Source organism: Siphateles boraxobius, unplaced genomic scaffold, assembly GCF_051911475.1.
Source record: "Siphateles boraxobius isolate OS27281-9 unplaced genomic scaffold, OSU_SipBor_1 19, whole genome shotgun sequence".
Classification (NCBI taxonomy): Eukaryota; Metazoa; Chordata; class Actinopteri; order Cypriniformes; family Leuciscidae; genus Siphateles; species Siphateles boraxobius.
The window spans coordinates 8,422,047-8,441,916 of record NW_027508799.1 but is presented as its reverse complement, the minus strand read 5'-3'; the positions used below and the strand labels follow the sequence as shown (position 1 = coordinate 8,441,916).

Below are 19,870 nucleotides of genomic sequence, written 5' to 3'. Positions count from 1 at the left end.
CACAGAATGTAGTTTTAAGAGCGGTGCCCAATCCTGCTTCTGGAGAGCCACTGTCGTTGACTGAAAACAGGACTGTAAGACTGGAGAAACTGGAAGAACTGGAAGAGAGGGCAACTCTCTGAGAAAACAAAGTAAATTAACAATCTCTTTTGTACTATCATGCTGAGATCACCTGAAATTCACCCAAAAATCTATATGGGTGTGGTTAAAATCTAAATATGAATAATTATCATACAGTATTACAAATGTTTGATATCATTTGAAATATCTCAATGCGACTGGTACAAAGGTCTCATTCCTAAAGAAGTAAACCTATAGGTAATAAGGTATTTAAGAGTTTAAAGATAATACGCACACAGAGGAGGTGTGTCTTCCAGGCAAATGGTCTCCAGCTCTCAGGTGTAAACTCAATTAAAATTCCCATTGTTAGCAATGGTTCCATGTAAAAGAGTGTAAAGTTTTATGACAGGTGACGAGAACCAATCAGATTGGATAAAATAACATGTATCAAATTCTGATTCGCCAGGGACGCAGCGACCTGCGCCCGGAGGAGGATCTTTAAGAAACCAATTAGAGACCAGCTTCAGGTCACATGCTGCTGAAAATTTAAGGACTCTCATTTGTCCGGCGTCCCTCGCCCATGAAACCGCATTGAACATATTGAAAAACATAGAAAATAGTTAACTGATTAAAGCCAGTTTTTATTAAATGCTGAGGCTCTTGCTACCAGCCTGCACATCGTATGAGTAAACTATTTTATTTTTATTTCATTTTTATATAATTTTTGTATACATGTATATTTCTGGAATGTTGATGGGGGCGGCGCCCCAGCGCCCTCTATTGACGAGCCACCACTGGTGATTAATGTAAATTCCCACTGTGAACTCATGTTTACATTTGAAAAGAGGTTTCTGCCTTGGTCTGTCTATATAATGAAATGTAACAAGAAGCTTGGCGCCAGACTAGCCCGTGATGCGAAGTGTAAGGAAAACACTTCACATCATGTACTGTATTTGATAAATGTCAAGGTATTGCATCTTCATTATTCCAGGGCATTTGATGTTTGTATCTATTAACTATGAACTGATTATGCAATTGCCGGGATACATTTACCTGACATAATAAATTGTAAACATTTGATTTTATTCTAATTGACTCTGACATTATTTTCAGTAAAGAGTTAAAAAGAATAGTCAAACATACGCTCATATTTAATGATGCACAGATATCATTAAAACCTTTTTCATTTATGGAGTCAGATGAAATAAGGAGTTAATACATATGAGAAAAGGTATTTAATTTAATCAAATTACTTTGCCATGCGGAAAGACAGTAACGCGCAAAGACCTTCACTCGCTGATCGGAAGACCACCATTGGGCCGATTGAGCCGGGCTTACAGTACTACAGGTCCTTCTCAAAAAATTAGCATATTGTGATAAAGTTCATTATTTTCCATAATGTAATGATAAAAATTAAACTTTCATATATTTTAGATTCATTGCACACCAACTGAAATATTTCAGGTCTTTTATTGTTTTAATACTGATGATTTTGGCATACAGCTCATGAAAACCCAAAATTCCTATCTCAAAAAATTAGCATCTCAATATGTTGCCAGGAGTTATCAACCAGTCAGAACAGACTTCCATGATATATGGAGGAAATAACATAGTGTACCTTTAAATTGTAAAGAAATTAAGGATCAGTCTTGTAGGCCTATGTTGAATTATTTCATGTAGGCCTACAATTTTCATGGGGTAGCCTACAGTTTTCAAGCTGATTTTAGTCAGCCAGTTCTCTAGATTTGCATTAGCATTATGTATTTAATAAATTATTTTATTTAGTGCATTTGTAGAGAACCAAATAAGACCGGACTGCTACTAATCCAGTCTCATAAAACCATGTAGAAAACAATGTGTTCTGCTGTGTTGAGAACAAGATATAGTAGCCTTTTCAGTAAAACTACTACAACCATTCACTATGGTTTTTATGTAGCAACACATACTGTAACCAAGATATTGTGACAGAAATAGTCAAATGTTTTTACATTATTAATTTCAGGGTTCATTCATTATTTTTGAGAGTGAAATTCAAGCAATTTTCAATGACTTTAAAGTGATTTATAATTTTTCCAGCACTCCAAAGCTCTAAATATTATCCAAATTTGATCAAAAACATGTGTTCCTCCTACAAAGATTGTCATCATTTATAAAACCAAATGTTTAATTTTTTTTCAAAAACTAACACTTGGTGGTAAACAAACATTTATTAATAAAAAATACATGGAATTACCACTATAACCAGTAGATGGCGGCAGAGAAGCACTTTTCCACTCCCTAATATATTTTTTTCCCTCACATTTTGATTTTGAATTTATATTTAGACATTATGAAATCACGGTGCTGAGCTCCCTCTTGTTATAGGGAGATGAGGGTCTGTATTTCTTACGATTGGAGAAAGCGTAACGGCTAGCTTGTAACACGTGAGGCACAGTGACCGCAGTTCAACATTTTATGACAGTCAGTTACAGTTTACGCTAATCAGTTTCTTGTGGATTAACGTGTTGGTCTTGTGAACAATGTTATATATTTGGTAATCGCTAGTTAACGTACAGTAGGGCTGCATTGTTTGTGAAATGTGCTTTGCAGCTAATATATAGATTTTCCCATTTTTTCCGCAGTAAAGTACCAGTCACTGCAGGACGCATAGAACTACATTTAAGATTACACTAAAAATGTTATCGTAGTTTAATACATATTTAATTCTTTAAAATTATATAAGCGTAACATGACCAATAAGTTGCCACCTGTTCTAGCAAAACATTTCACACAGAAGACAATATTCCTCCGCCCAGACGAGCAACCACCAAGAAAAGGTGTTAAAACCAATTCTTGTCCAGGACATCTGGAAGCTGCTAGGGACTGGAAAATCTGATCTTGATCTGCGCCTTATTTTTCCACCTGAGATTGCCACCACTAACCTCCGACCAGATATTGTTTTGTGGTCTGGATCAGCACGCATTGTTCAACTGATAGAGTTAACAGTGCCATGGGAGGATGCGGTAGATGAGGCATATGAGAGGAAGAAACTGCGGTATGCTCATCTGGCCACTGAAGCAGAACAGCGAGGATGGAGAGTCCAGGTTTATCCAGTGGAAGTGGGTTGTCGAGGATTTGTGGCACACTCTACAACCCGGTTTCTCAGAGACGTCAGACTCAGTGGCCAAGAGTTGCTTCGCACAGTAAAGAACTTATCTGAAGCAGCAGAGAGGAGCAGCAACTGGCTGTGGTTGGGACGGAAAGATTATGGCTGGCTGTGTACAGGCCGCCACGCTACGGTTTCAAAAAATTCTTGAAAACTCGAAGAGTCTGTTGGTTTATTTGTATAGTTTGCATTGTAATATTATGTTCCTGTGTATTTTGTGTGAATGAGGTTTGGTGTCTGGACAGATAGTATGCCATACAGAACCGTTGCCACTGAACTTGCTTTAATGACGGCAGTGGGGCTCGACAGCCTTAGTCAAATGGGTTGGCGCGTATGATCAGGTTGCGGAGAGATTGTGGTTAGGTCACATGTGAACTATGAGGAAGGAGCAACCTCAGCAGCAGGAGGGAGGTAAAGGTCAGTAAGCTGGGCTTAGTTGAGTGGGGGACGGAGGGGGGTGACTCTGGGACGCCAGAGTCACTGTTGAGCCCTCTTGAGGTGTCGTGGACTAGTCGACGAAACACTGAGGACGGAAGGTGCCCACTTGAAGACCCTAGAGATGTTCCCTACTCAGCTCAATCCAGAGGGTTGTTATGGGGGGACCGCACTGTGGTTGCAGCCGTTGTGTGTGCTGATGCGCAAATACACTGCAGCTATTAACGCAGAAGGAGATTCACATCACAATATGGAAAGAAGCGTAAATGGATAGAGAAGCATAGGTTACTGTAAAGCTACGACTTAGTTGGTGCTTATCTTGGCGAAAGCTGAGTACAAATCAGCATGAAGTTTTAACATCTACTCTCGTGTAATGGAAATCAAAATAATTATATGTATTTTTTTTTACCATCATTCATTAAAAAATATTATATTACCATCATTGGGCACACAGCAGTAACAAATCATTATCAATACAAGTCTAACCTTTCTAACGATAAAAAGAACACATCATTTTTTATCTTCATGAAACAACATACAATATAACACAATATTATAATTAAATTATTAATTTTCTCTTTATTAATTAAAATGCATATTATCAGCATCATATCATATGCATACATACAGTTATAATAGTCATTACAATTCAAGTCTTATAACTGGTAAAACTTGAAAGCATAAGAGAGAAAACATCTATATTTTTTACTTTTAGATAATATACAATATCACTCATTATTTCTATTACATACTATGGTAATGCCAGAAATGAGTCCTAACTGTAGCGTCATTCCCTTTTCTACCTTCTCTTATTAAATAACATTTTTATCAAGGGAAAATCTACATGCAAACTTTGGAAAACATTATATTTATGACACTCAGGTATGTTCTATGCAATTGCACTGATAGAAAAACATGATACATTTCTAGTTTCAACATTATTTGTTCTTCGGATATTCCTCTTAAAAAGAAAGAGTATCAGCTGTATGTAAAGTGGCCCACATTTGGTTTTTGACCACTGAAGTGATGTACAATTTACTCATGCAGCCGCATTAAGATCTCCATATCTCTGGGATTGAACCATATAGGGCCTTTAAAATGAAGATACCAAAATAAATGTTAAGGACCAGAATCTAAAAGGATTAGTTTATCTTTAATACTTATTGAGTTACAGGCATGCAAGCTCGAGGCAAAAAACACAAGAAGTGCTTTTTAAAAAATTTGAACTGTCCCCATTGCCATATAATGAGACAAAGATTGCTTAAGTCAACAGATTTTTACTAATAAATCTACAAATCTCTGTGTAAAAAATAAAATAATGATATTGCGATCTTTCTAAAGTAATGTTTACCCCTCTAAAAAGGGCCGTTTGAAGGAATTTGGGGGCCCCAAGCAAAATGGGCATGGAGGCCCCCCCAAGCACGCACGCATGCACGCAAAGACTACAGGAACCACAGCATAGCCATACAGTTTAAGTTAACCCACACTTTATATAAATAAAAAAGGTTTACAGTGCAAATACTGCTGTTACATATACTGTGCATAATTAAATAAAAAATGTTTTCAGTGCAAAAACTGCTGTTGCATATGTGCCAAAAATTTGAACATTTCCAAAAAACACCACTGTACCATAAAATCAAATATACATTAAAAAAGTGCACAATAACTAAATCCAACATACTTTAAAACACACACACACACAAATCACACACTAACATTTTTTGGTTCCCACAAACATGTGCAAATTATCTAAAACTGCTGTTTGCGAGCCTTGTCTTCTGCAAAGGCAATCACAATGTCCTCCATGTCCAAAGACTGGCGAACATCACGCTCAATTGACGTAAGTGCCAGCCCTGTGAGCCTTTCTTGGCCCATGGTGGACCTCATGTAATTTTTTATCAGCTTCAAAGCTGAAAAGCTCCTCTCACCAGAGGCCACTGACACAGGGAGAGTCAGGAGTAGACGCAAAGCAATGCTTAAATTATTGTACAAATCAAGTAGCTTCTTACTGTATATGTAATTAAGCATGTCAAATGGGGAAGTGGCTACATGGTCTGGAAAAGTGTAGAGAGATGAATTGATCTCAAGTGCCAAGTCATCAGCATCAATGTCATGGAGGGTTTGTTCCAATTTTTTGCATCGTTCATGAAGCTTTCCATTCTTTATTGTCTGCTTCATGTTGTCCTTTGAGAACAGAAAGTCATAAAGGTCATAAACACCCTTCAATCTTGAAAACCTGTCACTTAGGCTTCTGAGGGCTGTCTCAACCATGGGCAGAAAGAAGTCTCTTCTGAAAGTCTCGTCTGGAGTAGACTGAGTGTCCTCTGTACCTTCATATAGAGACTGTCTTTTCTTTTTACGCTGCCTTTTCTCAGGAAGGGTCATTTCCATATCCAGATTTTCTGCAATGTCTTTTGCATCAGTTTGACAGGAAGCAATCCCATTTTCCCTGAAGTCTTCAAGGTAGTCTTTCACTCCTTCTGTTTCTGATCTAAATGTTTCCATGGAAACATTTGGACTTTGTAGCAGCTTGCTGACATGATTGATCTGGTACAAAACATTGTACCAGGTCATTGTGCAAAGCAGAAAAGACCAGGTCTTCAACTCACCATGTAAGCTTTTAGCAGTGGACATGGTCTCTGAGTCCTCCTTCTCTATAGCAAACGTCTGGAGTGCAGACAATGCATCCAGGATCTCTGGTAACTGGCATCGCACCACCTTCACGCAGTCAATCCGAGCTTCCCATCTTGTTGTTGACAAAGGTTTCAAAGTGAGCTGCTTTACATGTTCCTTTAGAACTGCCCAGCGTTGCACAGAGGAACTGAATAAGTTATAGAGTCTTTGCAACACACCAAAGAAGGAGATGGACAGCACTGAGGACTTGGCAGCATCTGCCACAACCAGGTTAAGTGTATGACTGCTGCATGGAATGCAAAATGCTTTGCTGTTCAATTGCAAAATTCTTGCCTGAACACCCTGTTTATGGCCCATCATATTGCTGCCATTGTCATAAGACTGACCACGGCAGTCAGAAAGACTCAGGCTGTGTTTCTGCAGGTGGTCAAGCAGGACTTCAGTCAGGCCCTTACCAGTTCTGTCTTCAACATCTAAAAATCCAAAGAAATGTTCTGCAATGGACACAGATGGTTCGCAATTGACAATTCTCAGAACAATGGAAAGCTGTTCCTTATGACTGACATCAGGAGTGCAATCCATAATAACAGAGTAATACTTTGCTCTGTGTACTCTTCTCACAATCTCTTCCAGTACCTTGTTTCCAATTAGTGCAATTATTTCATTTTGAATAGTTCCACTCAAGTAATGCACTCTTGTCTCTTGGTTTTGTATCCTTCTTATGTGTTCAGTCATAACTGAATCGAACTGTGCCATCAGTTCAACTTGTGCCAGAAAATTCCCATTGAGTGGGTCATTCAACTCACTTGTGGTCCCTCTTAAAGCCTGGTTGCGTTCTGCTAAGTGACAAATTATGGCAATCACTCTCCTTATGACACCTTTCCAATGCTCAATCTCGATCCGCATCGAGTCTTGTTGTCTTTGAGCTATGGTTGTATTGGTTTGGAGTCTCCTCTGCAGCTCATGCCAGTTTGTCATGTTTGTCAAATGCCCGTTTGAATATTCGTGTTCTTTTAAATGATGTGCTAGGTTCCTCCATGTACGGAAGCCACAGTTGCTTAAGGCATTGTCGCGCTTCCTAAAAACAGTGCAGGCAAAACAGAACACTGAGTCTGTGCTCATGGAATATAACATCCATGATCGAAGAATTTTCTCCCCATTTTTCATGCTTCTCATGTAATTGTCATTTGTGAATCTTCGGGGTGGATTCTCAGAATTGTGGGGGAATACAATGTTTGTGACTTGCACTGGTCCTTTTTTAACAATTTGACAGCGCACACTATCGGTCAGGATTGCTGGCCACTGCGCAGGGTCATCAGCTATAATTACAGTGCTTGTGGTACCTTGAGCTGTAGAGGTAACCTCAGTGTTGGGAAGTGGTGCAGACTCAATTTCTGTTCTGGATGCAGTGTCTGTAGCTGGGGAAAAATAATGTTTTTATTAATATAATCCATCTGTTCAGGTACAGAATGCAACACTGAGTGTCTGACACCTAGATATTTGACAGGCACTACTGTATATTAAAAATTCTGAAATGTCCATGGGCAAAAGTGACTGGTATTTACACAGTTTGGTGGGAAATCAATAGTGATTTGCACTGTTTTTCTTCTAACAATATGACAGCACACACTTATCAGTTTAAACTCTGGGCTGTGCAGGATATCAGCTATAATTATAGAGCTTGTGGTACTTTGTGCTATAGAGGAAACACCAGCACTGAGAAGTGATGTATCTGTTGATGTTGAGGATGAAGTTGATGGTGTAGCTGGGAAAATAATTGAAAAAAAAATCTGAAATTACCTGTGAAGTACATTTTACGATTTCACTGTTAGCATATTGAAAGAGGTCACTATTAATAGTGCTCAGCTCAGTGAGAGAAATTCACTCTACCTTCATCGGTGGAGGTATACTTAGGAAGTAAATTAACAGTTTATTGTAACACACGTTATATATATATATATATATATATATATATATATATATATATATATATATATATATATATATATATATATATATATATAATATATAAGGTATCGGTTAATGATTTAAAAATGTTTGTAAACCTTTAAGAAACCATTTTTAAAACATCTATAAACATTACATAGATAGACGGACCAGATATTCCTAACACTTTGTTAAAGGTTACTAGTTGGTTTGTAAACTGTCTATAAACTATAAACATTATCTGGATGGTTATTATAAAGTTGCAACAGATGACTATAATACCTTGTTAAATAGTTAATAAACAGTACCAGTAAAACATGTGGGTTGTCCTGATACTGTACTTCAAAATATAACAGTGTAGAAATTGCCACACAGAATAAAGTAACTGTTCAAATCAAGATCCATTGGTAACTTATAAAAATAATGTCATATTTGCATAAACTGTCACTACCGTATATCCCGACACTAGCACATTAAGATAAGCTATGAAAAAATCATGTTCCTCTGCCTCTTTCTGGTTAAATAATGTTTGTGATTAGAATAATTAAACAGTGATTCTGGAACAGATCTGCGTCTTCCTTGTCCCGTTAAAAAACATATTACAGTATGTAAATTAACCATATTCCGTCCGTTCGGAAAAAAAAGTTGCACTAACTGTTCGTTACAGCATTTGGCGTCAGGCAGGTAGCTAACATAAACATATTTTTGCTAGCCTACCTGCTGCAAAAAAATTACACCATCCATTTGTACAAGACAAGTAGAGCTATTTTATCCAGTGTAATTTATCACTTACCACTATTTTGTTTTTTTTTATCCTCCTCTTCCTTTCTCTTCTTTCTTTTTTGGCTTCCTGAAGCATAATTCCGCTTCATCTTCTTCTTCTTCTTTTGAATTCCGCTTCATGATGACTGCCGAGGAGGTTTGTATTTTGCCGGCAGCAGAGATCACGTGGTTGGCTGGCTGCTGTCAGCAACTACTGTGATAGGGGCCCCTTGAGGGGGATCCCGATAACAGTGTCATTGCACTTTACTGCATTGACTATCAAGGGGCGCTCACACAGTTTGTCTTTGCATTTTATTCTTAACCAGTCGTTGTCTTGGTGCCCCAGGCCAGCTCGGGGCCACAAGCAGTTGCTTGGTTTGCTTGCCACAGGCCTGCCTCTAATCTGGCTCCAAATCTCAGGTAAAAATTTTAATTTTGACCCCCCTCTACAAAATAGTGGATTACTTCATAAATATATATCTGTGACATTAAATGTTTTGGCTTTCGTCACTATCTAGTTTGTCTTTCCATAGAAAAAATATTAACAAAATCAAAAATTTGAGCCGGGGAAGTTTCAGAGATTTGGTTGATTTTAGGGATCCACAATATATCGACCACATATCGATATCGGCGATAAATGGTCATTTTTAATGCTATCGTTTTATCGATCCGATAAGAAGATTAGGCCGATACATCAAAGCCGATAGATAATAGATTATTTACTTAACTTGAGAGATGCACGCTGTTAGCCATGATGGTTTTGAATGATTGTAATCACTTTGAAAAGGAAGATACAGTTAAGTGCAACATGTGCAGCACAAATCTGTAACATAGGCTTCATAAAATTATAATAAGAGCACGCCTGTAAAAGAATGTCGTGAATTCTTGTACGCCAGTGTTTCAGCGCGACGAGCGTGTTGTGGCGGAAAGAGTGCATCTGCCTTCATGACAAGCACAGAAAAGTTAAAAAAAAGAAGTGTGAAGTCCGCACACTGAAAAAGCTGCTCCAAAGAATTTATTAGCAAGGCAACGTTTCGACCATCAGGTCTTCATCAGGCACATCAAGACCTGATGGTCGAAACGTTGCCTTGCTAATAAATTCTTTGGAGCAGCTTTTTCAGTGTGCGGACTTCACACTTCTTTTTTTCATTTGTATCACTCAGTTGTCCTGCACCTGCGCCCAACTCTGGGTGTTTGGGATGTGCACACCAGTTGTGTATTTTGAAGCACAGACAAGTTCACTTGAGCATTCGCAGCATTTTGTGCTATTGTAAGTTGTAATAAGTTTTTTGTGTGTATATATATATATACGATTAATCTAATATAGGATGCGTTTGGTTGAGTTAATTAACAATGTTAAATGTAAATGCAATCTTTATCTTTAGCGTGCACCGCTCAAACAGCAATGCAGATTTATAAGTATAATTGGGACTGTCATGCCATTAAAATCAGAACGCTAATGTTATAAACGTTGTGAATCCTCTGGGTTTAGTTGCCGTGTTTCAGCGCGTTGATATGGGAATAGCGCATCCAGAACAAGGATTACACGTTCTGACCAGCACAGCCAAGTTCGCCTGTGCATTTAAGTCATTTTGTGCAGATATACGTCTTAATATTAAGTTATGTAATATAAATATCTGATTAATCTCACATAGGATGGCGTTTCGTTGATTTAAACAACCTGCTAGAAAAGTTCTTCAGTTTCCTGGTGCTCTTTCTCTTCAGCTTCACCGCGCGCAGCTCAAACAACAATGATGTAGGCTAATTTGAAACAGTAAGCCTAATATTAAAGATGTTTACTATTACTGTAATATTACAAATGTTTAATTTATGTTTTCAAAAACATTGATGTGTTATTATTAATAACTAGCACTTTTGTTCTCGTATTATTTTCATCAACAATATGGTTTGATATGTCCTTATTGTCCATGCAGAGGCGATTCCATTTTATTTATCCATGGCACATGAATTTTGTTTCTTTATATCTTAATATTATTTTTTATTGTTAGGCAATAGATTTTTTGGTAACACTTTATAATAAGGTCTGATTTGTTAATGCATTTACTAACATCAACTAACAGAGAGCAATAGTCTTTGTTAATGTTAGTTAATAAAATATTTGTGTTCATGTTAGCACACATTGCATTAACTAATGTAAACAGATACCACTTTGGATCTTAAAAATATTGAGTTTAACATTAACTAAGATTAATAAATGCTGTAGAAGTACAGCATTAATTGTTGGTTCATCCTAACTAATGCTAACAAAATTAAACCTTATTATAAAGTGTTACCATTTTCTAACAAAGAAAGTTGGCCATAGGAGTGTAAAATGAATTTTAAAAGTTAAGGAATCTTACACTGGTTCACACTAGGCTGTAGGCTATTGTAAATATTTGATTTATGTTGAAGTGTTTTGGGACATGGCTTTTAACGGTGAGTCTTTTGTTTATGTATTCAGGCTATCAAAGTATATCAATTTCAGTTTAGATTTATCGGCCAATATATCGGTTATCGGCTTTCAAATGTAAAGAATTATCGTATCGGCCAAAATGTTCATATCGGTGCATCCCTAGTTGATTTGACATGGAATGACCCAAAAGTAGGCTATTTGTCTAGTCATGTGATCTCAAAATGTCTCTCCTTATGAGGGACCTGATCCATGTCAAATATTTATTTTGACACTCATGACATTCTTCAAAAATATCATTCATTTCTGTAGAGATTTTAAACAGTATCAGTTCAGCTTTGAGAATGAAACCAACCTGTTTGTTCCTCAGTATCTTCATGTTTCACTCTGAATGTTTCTTCAATCTTCATGTCTTCACTCTCCTCTTTAATAAACGCCATATTTATAATTGTGTCACTTGGATCTCAGGTAAGCAGCTTCACCTTGAGTTTTTCTCTTTGTTTGGACAATCTGTCATGTTGAAGATGAGAATAAATAAGAAAAAAAAATCAAAACTAAATCTCTGAGCTCAATCAGCTCTCTAGTTCAGTAGTCAGCACACTGGTAAGGGAGTCAGTTATAGTCATAGTTGATGGCCTTAAATGGCCTGATTAGACAAATATACTAAAACCAAGCTCTAATTATCATAAATAAGCTCAAAAATCATACACTTCACATTTCGAGTTATGACTTATTTCTATATTAAATTATTTGTAAATTATTTTTAAAGGATTACACTTTCATGACAACATTTGCAGTTGGTTTGTTACAGTTTTCATTACATGTTGTTCTCGTTACATTAACACAGTTTTGACGAGCAGTTCTCGTCAGCGTGCGGTGAATCGAGCAATTTGAATCAGTGATTCGTTTTACGAATCAATTAACTGGGGAGTGTCGAAAAGCTCCGTTTTTCTCATTACTGCTTGCCCGTCACCGAATTCGTGTGTACAACTAACTAATGTACGATATTGGGAGCAAAATGAGGCGCACCTTTTCTGTTACTCGTGTGGATGCACTTTACTCACAAAAAAACGTTCATTAATGTTAAATAAAGCATTACAATAAATAATTAATTAATCTTACAAAACTTGAAAATATTATGAATTGATTGAACAGCATGATTTCATATAAACACCTTAAATGCATTTAAACACCAACCTTTCTTCAGCCGAATTACAACAGTGCGGTGCACACTTATGACATCATATCGCCAGACCAAAATAAAAGTCCATACTAAATTACATACAAAATAAATTTGATACTGATTAAATATATAAAATTGTAATAATTGCTAATGAAAGCAAAAAGTGACAATCTGGTTTACGAGTTAAAATAACATGTATTATAAGTTCATAAAGCAGAGATCATATATAGCCTATATATATATATGTATATATATATATATATTCAGTTGTGCTGAAAAAAATTTACATACCCTTTGAAGAATCTGCAAAAATTTTAACAATTTTAACAAAATAAGGGATGATACAAAATGTATATTATTTTTTTATTTAGTGCTGTCCTGAATAAGCTATTTTACATGAAAGATGTTTACAGTCCACAAGACAAAACAAATAGCTGAATTTATAAAAATGACCTCGTTCAAAAGTTTACATAACCCTCGATTCTTAATACTGTGTCGTTACCTGGATCATCCACGAATTTTTATTTGTTTTGTGATAATTGTTCTTGAGTCCCTTGTTTGTTCTGAGCAGTTAAACTGCCCAGTGTTCTACAGAAAAATCCTTCAAGTCCTGCAAATTCTTCCGTTTTCCAGCATATTTTAACCCTTTAAAAAAATTTTTTATATATATTTGAACCTTTTCCAGCAGTGACTGTATGATTTTGAGATCCATATTTTCACACTTAGGACAACTGAGGGACTCAAGGCCGGGACACAACTAATAAAAAAGGTTCAAACATTCACTGATGCTCCAGAAAGAAACCAGATGCATTAAGAGGATGAAGATGGCCAAATTTTTCTTATTTTGTTATATTTTCATTTAGTACTGCACTTCGGAAGCAGCCAAAGACACTACATGTTTCCCGGAAGACAAATAAAGTAAGGGATTTGCCAAGGACAAGCAACAGTTTCGGTTGTAAAGTCTTCAACTGAGCCAAGCTTCTGGGATGGATTTTGTATTCTTCCACTGCAGCAGCTAGCTTCTTCTCACTCCTTCTGAGACGCAAAATATGGCACCGCTTGTTGCTATCTGAATGGAATTAATGTTTTTTATTTATTTATTATTATTACAATGTGTCCTTACTACACGGGCTGCTACTCGCGATAAAAGGTATCTTTTCCATGCTAATCAGAGTTTTTGTACTAACCAGTCGTGAGGGCGACACGCGACATTTCTATTTAAGAAACGGTTTCTATTTTTCTCAGACATCACGGCTGGAAAAACAAACACAAAATGTGGCAATGATAATCTCAGGTACTGTTTATGTGCTTTATTTAATGTTAAAAGCGTGTAATGTGACTTTGAATATCATTTAATGCTCCCAGCTTTAAAAGCAGGAATGGATAATTCACCTCAGATCTTGAAATTAAACAAATGGAAACAAGAATGTTCAAACTGTGAACAAACAATTGTATTCTTTGAAAAAGATTGCTTTAGTAACTCAGTATGTATTTTAATTAATGTTTCTATGGTGTAATATTTGTGAATTTTATTATTTTACTCTCTGGTGCTGTGCACTTGCCTTGAGAGCCCGCTCACATGTGTTCTGATTGGCTGTGGGTTTTGATTGATTTTGACGCATCTCTTAGTCGCGCCGCTTCTGATGTGGACAGGAAAATTGCTTGTCGCTGGAATCTTATCGCATCGCGTCTTGTTAGGACATGGTGTAAGGCATTACTGCATTCTCTAATTCATTCAGTTAAAAAAAATTAAAAATTAACGTGGCACCTAATGACATAATTACATGGTAAAAAAATTATGATATGTTGAACAATGAACAATGTTTCTGTTTCATCCGTCGGACTGTTCAGACACTGTGAACGGCTTTTGATCCCTCTATTTCCTCTTTTAACCTTCTCATAACACCACTCCCATATCAATCAATTTCTACATCGAAAATCATAAAAGCAACTTTATATATTACCTGCCAAGAATAAGAATAATAACAAAGCAAATCAAAATAATACCCATTGCTGTACATCTGAAACGCATTGATGAATAACACTATCACATGCAGTGATAGTTCTGTTTTCATTGCCTCTAAGCCTTCTGAGTCTACAAAATACAAAGTCAACTTTAAAAAGGCACACTATGTAAGATTTTTGGATCAAAATATCCAAAAACCACTAGAACAATGTTATATATTTTTTTTTTATTTGTTACATTATCTTACATTATCCCAAATGTTGCTAAGAATGTTTAAATCCAGAGAAATAAGCAGTTTTAACCAGGACATGGACCGTGTCCATGTGTCGCCATTCAATGAGATTATACCCCCATTACCCTCAATTTCCGGTTTTATTAGACATGTAAGGAACTCAGCTTTTTGGAAATATTAATAATCAATAATATCTTGTTATTATTAATTATAAATATTTGGGTCAGTTAATTGGATTAACTTGATGTGGCTGAATTAATATTACAATCAATTAATCAGTTCTTCCAACGAACTATTTTGATTATTAATTTATTCTAATAAAGGGTATCTTCCATGGCCACCGAAGAATAATTATTTCTTCGCCTGTACAGTACTTTGAGCCAGTAGCAAAAACCGTGATCGTAAAGTGACTTGTATTGCAAACAAAACAGAACCAAATACATATTATGTACAAGTTTTATTAACTAAATATAGATATTTATATGAATATAAATAAACTAAACAACATACACACATGAATACATAAATAGGTTAGTGATAGGATGAAATTGGAAACCGGAAGAGGGTCTATGAGAAGAACCATCAGAATTTCATTTTCACATTTCATTGAATTGAATACTTGCATTTGTAATGGGAACAATTCTTGAAGTTGTTGAAAATTGGAGTCGTTGATGGTTCCGGCAGTGTCAAGTGGAAGTTGGTTGAGCGTTCTCTTTCTCCAGGAACGCATGACTGGTTTGGTGAAGGCCTGGGACTCTGTTGAGGCCACGCCGAGCACCCAGGAGAAGTGAGGAAGTCAGAAGGATGGGTGATTGGAGTCGTTGTTGGTTGGAGTCTTTGTTCCAAAACTCCTGAGATTGTCCTTGGTTCTTTGTGAGAGAGTCTTCTCTCTTTTCCATGAGGCCGGATCTGGTTGGAATCGAGGCCTGCTGGGCCCTGGGGCCCCCGTGGAGGGGGAGGGGGCTCCCCAGTCTCACCAGAACAGTGTTGCGGCTGGATGAAAAAACTAAGAGAGGGCGGTCACTGTTGCCTGCCTCTGATATACCCTGAGAAAGAACCAACCCCTAAGGTTTGAATGGACCTATGAGTAAGGTGACATGTCCGAGAGGGGAAGCGGCTCTTAGTTGATTTATGGTCTTTGTCCCCAGCATGCTTAGACTGTTCATTCAAGCTCAAATAGACATAACAAATTCACATTGCATTCTAAGAGAAGGTGATGTACATCAAAGTGTGTGTCATTAAATGAGGATTAATTTGCTAGGAAGCATGATACAGGTGAGGTTATATTGACCGTTGGGTGGTTGTTCAACCACATACACCCCAATCAAACATACCATGTTGTTATACCTAATAGTACACGAGACAGTAAATCATCACAGTTTCTGTGAGGCATGTTCCTTCATAGATCAGAGTAACACCGCAAAGTTTATTTAATTAAAGATGGTCTCTCTCTCTTAAGCATGTGGCGCATGTGGCCACATTCCTTTGAGGTCGTAAAGTCTGTTATCAGTCTTAAAGTGTTCTGTAACCGGACACCCGGCTGACAAAGTAACTTAATTTGTGAGGTTAGTTTTGGGGGAGAGTTTCATAGACCTTTATATTCATTAAATATAGTGAATATGAATAATTAGTGTGTGTCTGATTGGTCCAGACCCTACATCCCCCCCTTTCGACCGTTGTTGTCCCCCTCAAGGACAACCATGATCGAAGTTGAAAGTGCCGACAGATCAGACACACCTTTGTCATAGAAGGCTGGAAGGCCATGGTGGCCTCTGGTTGCTCGCGTCTTCTGGAGTGGTGGTCGTTCCACGGCGGTTGATGTGGACAGTAGCCCAGTACAGGTCTCTGCAGCAGGTGTTGGGGCAGAAGGTGCCTTGACTGGGTATCACCTGTCATTCTGGAGTTAGGGTGAAATTGTGGTTCTTGAAGAAGGATGAGGTTTCCAGCTTTGATTCAGGTTTGGCCTCAGCAGGGCAGCGTGTGTCTTGGATCAGAGACTGCAGACCAGCTGAGTTTGAGTAAAGTCATTCTGGAAGACAGTAAACAGCTGTTTCATGGAGTTCACTGTCTGGTTCAGCCGAACGCTGTGGGTGTTGAGAATTACCACAGTTCCCTTCGATGTCTTGCCGATGGACGGCAGGGAGGCACTCTGTGTTGTGAGTTGCCCTTTTAGCTGTGGGATTTCAGTTTGAATTTCAGCCACACGTTGTCTCACGGTGGCTAGGTTCAGTGCGTTGACACTGGACATGCCAATGTTAACAGAGTTCTGACGGCAGTGGCGGTTGTGTCCATCTGGCTCTGCTTGTGTGACATTTTTTTTTTCAAGTTGGTTGAGCATGTGTTCGACATTGGCCTCAGCGTGGGCGAGGGAGTGGAGTCGAACATACACTCTCTGGGTGTGGGTCCTGCAGTTGGTGATAAGGAGTCCCGGTTGTTCCTTCGGGACGCTGCCTGATACCGGACCTGGGGAGATGACCGACTGCGGCTGTCCTCTGGTTGGCTGGAGGCACAGGAAGACTAACCACAGCAGCATCCTGGAACAGACAAAGGGGAGAGGGAGAGAGAAAGGGAGGAAAGATCTCAGCGACTGTCGTCCTTTGTTGGCTAGGACAGTCTTTCCGCTTCGAGGACGCCGGTATGCCAATTGCTTCGGTGTTCTGGTGCTGCGGTGTGCAGCACATGCTGCGTCATGGGCATACACTGCATGAACCCCCCTTTTGCACTGTGGCACCACAAGCTTTGGCGCAGCGATGTCATCAGGTGCATAACACAGAGTGTTGTCCTGTGCACGCAGCGTGTGCTTGTTGATTTCAGTTGTCTGGGGCACCGGTTGTCGGTGGGTGCAGACGGCGTTCGTGGGTGGTTGGAGGGGTTAGAGGTGGTTTCTCATAGTGTCCATTGGTTTGTCATAGTCTTTGGTAAGCTGGAAGGTTGGGGTCAGGTTAAGCAGAGGCTCTGTGACATTTTGGCACACTTGTGGTGAGAGACTAATTCATGACCCTAAAAGTTCAGAACCACTGTTTAATGGGTTCGCTAGATATGTAGCATAAAGTTAGGTGTTTCATGTGTATCTAGCTAGTGATGTGTCTCTTGTATCTTTATCATCTTAGCTGTGGATGTTAGGAGGCTAAGACTTGTGTGGTTCCTAGAGTATATCCTGGAAAGGGCATAGCCGAGATGAAATAAATGACTTAAGATGGTTCTTATGACTAAATTATTTCTCTGGACTTAAATGGTGGTTCACTGCGGCTTGACGAAGTGAAGGATAGGAGGAAAAGGGACAGCTTTCCTATTCAAATTATGCTTATTATCAATCCTCAGGACTATAGTTATGCCCTAGTAATTGTTGAAATTACTTGTGTCGCAGGGTCACAAAAATGAGTGCACTTGTTGAAAATAAACACAATCACAAATAAAGGTGTCTCTGTTTCCTTTCTGGGCCCAATGGGAAATAGAACCACATTCGAACAAGAGAGGAAATGGAATTAAATCATATAGATGACCGAATAGACAAGGGAATAGCTGACTGCTATTATTATCAAAGTGGAAATAAAAGAATAAAATAAAAAAATAAAGTAAGTAATCAAAACAGCGGTAATGATCTGAAATTGAGAATAATCAATAGCACTAGTGACTAACCTTTAGATTTGCCTGGACCAACACTCCCTAGTGGGTCACAGCTGTTGCGTGTTTAAGACCACACCGTGTGTGTCCCTCCAAAGGTTTAGTCAATATGCTGATGAAAATTCTCATAACTATAATAATTCTTCTCTAGCTACACAGCTTACATGTAATTAAACTTGGGTTTAATTGCCAGGGCATCTGCAAATTTAGCCTACAGCGCTTAACAAGGACTATGCCTAAACTAGTGAAGGTGAAATTCAGCTGAGAAGAATTGAAAGTAAGGAAAGAGAAAAATTAGAAACCCTAAATGGGGTTAAAGAAAGTATTTTAGAATACTTTGCGCTGTATACATAAAAGCTGTAATTAAGGCTTCAAGTAAATGATGCTAACCGCTAACTGTAGAAGTTATTATGTAGCTTAGCCTAAGCTGGATGGATGCTAGGTTAGCTTAGCTTAGCCTAAGCTGGATGGACGCTAGGTTAAGTTAGCTTAGCCACCTAGGCTGGTTTGATTACAAAATGACGTCACGAGTTAGCACTTCCTGTGACAAGTCGTTGTCATGGGAACCAGTGCATGTCAGAACAATTCAACAGTACCTGAAGAATGTCTACACATTTTACTGAGTTATGCATGTTTAAACGGGTTAAAAGGGGGCGCCTATACTTTAAGTCTTTCAAGAACTTGATGTTACATTCAGTAAAATGCTAATGTGTTTTGGCATTTGCTAATTTTACTCATGGAACTCTTCTCTTTACTTTACACAACTTATTCTATTCGTTTACAAAGTAAGGAAATAGATTTGCTGTAAGTCAAAGCTTGTCTAAGCCTATATAGTTACGTCCCTCTCATGCATAAATGCTGACTTTTCAGCGAGTGAACAGTTTTGATCGCTAGGTAGCTCTCTGCTTGTGGATGCAGCTAAAAATTTAGGTGAATAACATCAATCTAACAATAATTTGTAAGGCCTTTACATTGTAGAAAGGGGAGCATCACCCAGGTCTACGTATATATAACACTGTCCTGAGCTTTCTTTTTCAGAAACAGGTTTAGCAATACTGCAATTTGGATTTCTTTAACCAAAGCAGGATAGATATCGGTACAGTTTACAAGCTGCTGAGATGAGATTCCTTTGTCAAACAGACTTACGCTTTAATGCTGAACTTACTGATACCAGTTGGAAATCTAAGACTCTTTCACTTACAGTAGAGATGTCAATTCCCGCTATCGTTTTATCTGCATTTAGACAAGCCAGCAACCAGTGATCAAAATGCGTATCGCATGTTGTGTTCCAGTTGGACCGCAATGGTCAAATGCACGCCTGTAGGTTAACAGTAGTTTAAAACTCAGGTGGTTTTCCTACACTATGGCGTCAAGGTATGCCCTATTTGGAGCTAGTGTTTCCTGTAACCCTTCATTGTCATGGAAACTAATGTAGCAGTGCCAATTCAACCAGCATGTAGCAAATGTTTGTT

At 38.1% G+C, this 19,870-nt stretch overlaps 1 protein-coding gene and 1 pseudogene across 2 annotated transcripts in view; both read right to left on the bottom strand.

Moving 5' to 3' along the window:
* LOC143742474 (uncharacterized) overlaps positions 1 to 19,870 on the bottom strand; it is a 65,988-nt pseudogene that overhangs the window by 5,714 nt on the left and 40,404 nt on the right. The gene's annotated exons all lie outside the window — the stretch shown is intronic.
* LOC143742427 (zinc finger MYM-type protein 1-like) lies at positions 4,197 to 12,649 on the bottom strand. Its single transcript, XM_077235276.1, has 3 exons — positions 12,591 to 12,649; positions 11,749 to 11,903; positions 4,197 to 7,692 (listed from the first exon to the last, which is right to left on the bottom strand). The coding sequence occupies exons 2-3, from the start codon at positions 11,831 to 11,833 to the stop codon at positions 5,390 to 5,392; spliced, it is 2,388 nt and encodes a 795-aa protein (XP_077091391.1). The 5' UTR covers positions 11,834 to 11,903; positions 12,591 to 12,649; the 3' UTR covers positions 4,197 to 5,389.

What these genes read in the sequence shown, in the direction of transcription:
- LOC143742427 (XM_077235276.1), bottom strand. Translation starts at nt 11,833, where the DNA reads ATGGCGTTTATTAAAGAGGAGAGTGAAGACATGAAGATTGAAGAAACA. An exon ending in AGATACTGAGGAACAAACAG is followed by an intron (nt 7,693 to 11,748) that starts GTTGGTTTCATT and finishes ATTTTTCCCCAG; the next exon opens with CTACAGACACTGCATCCAGA.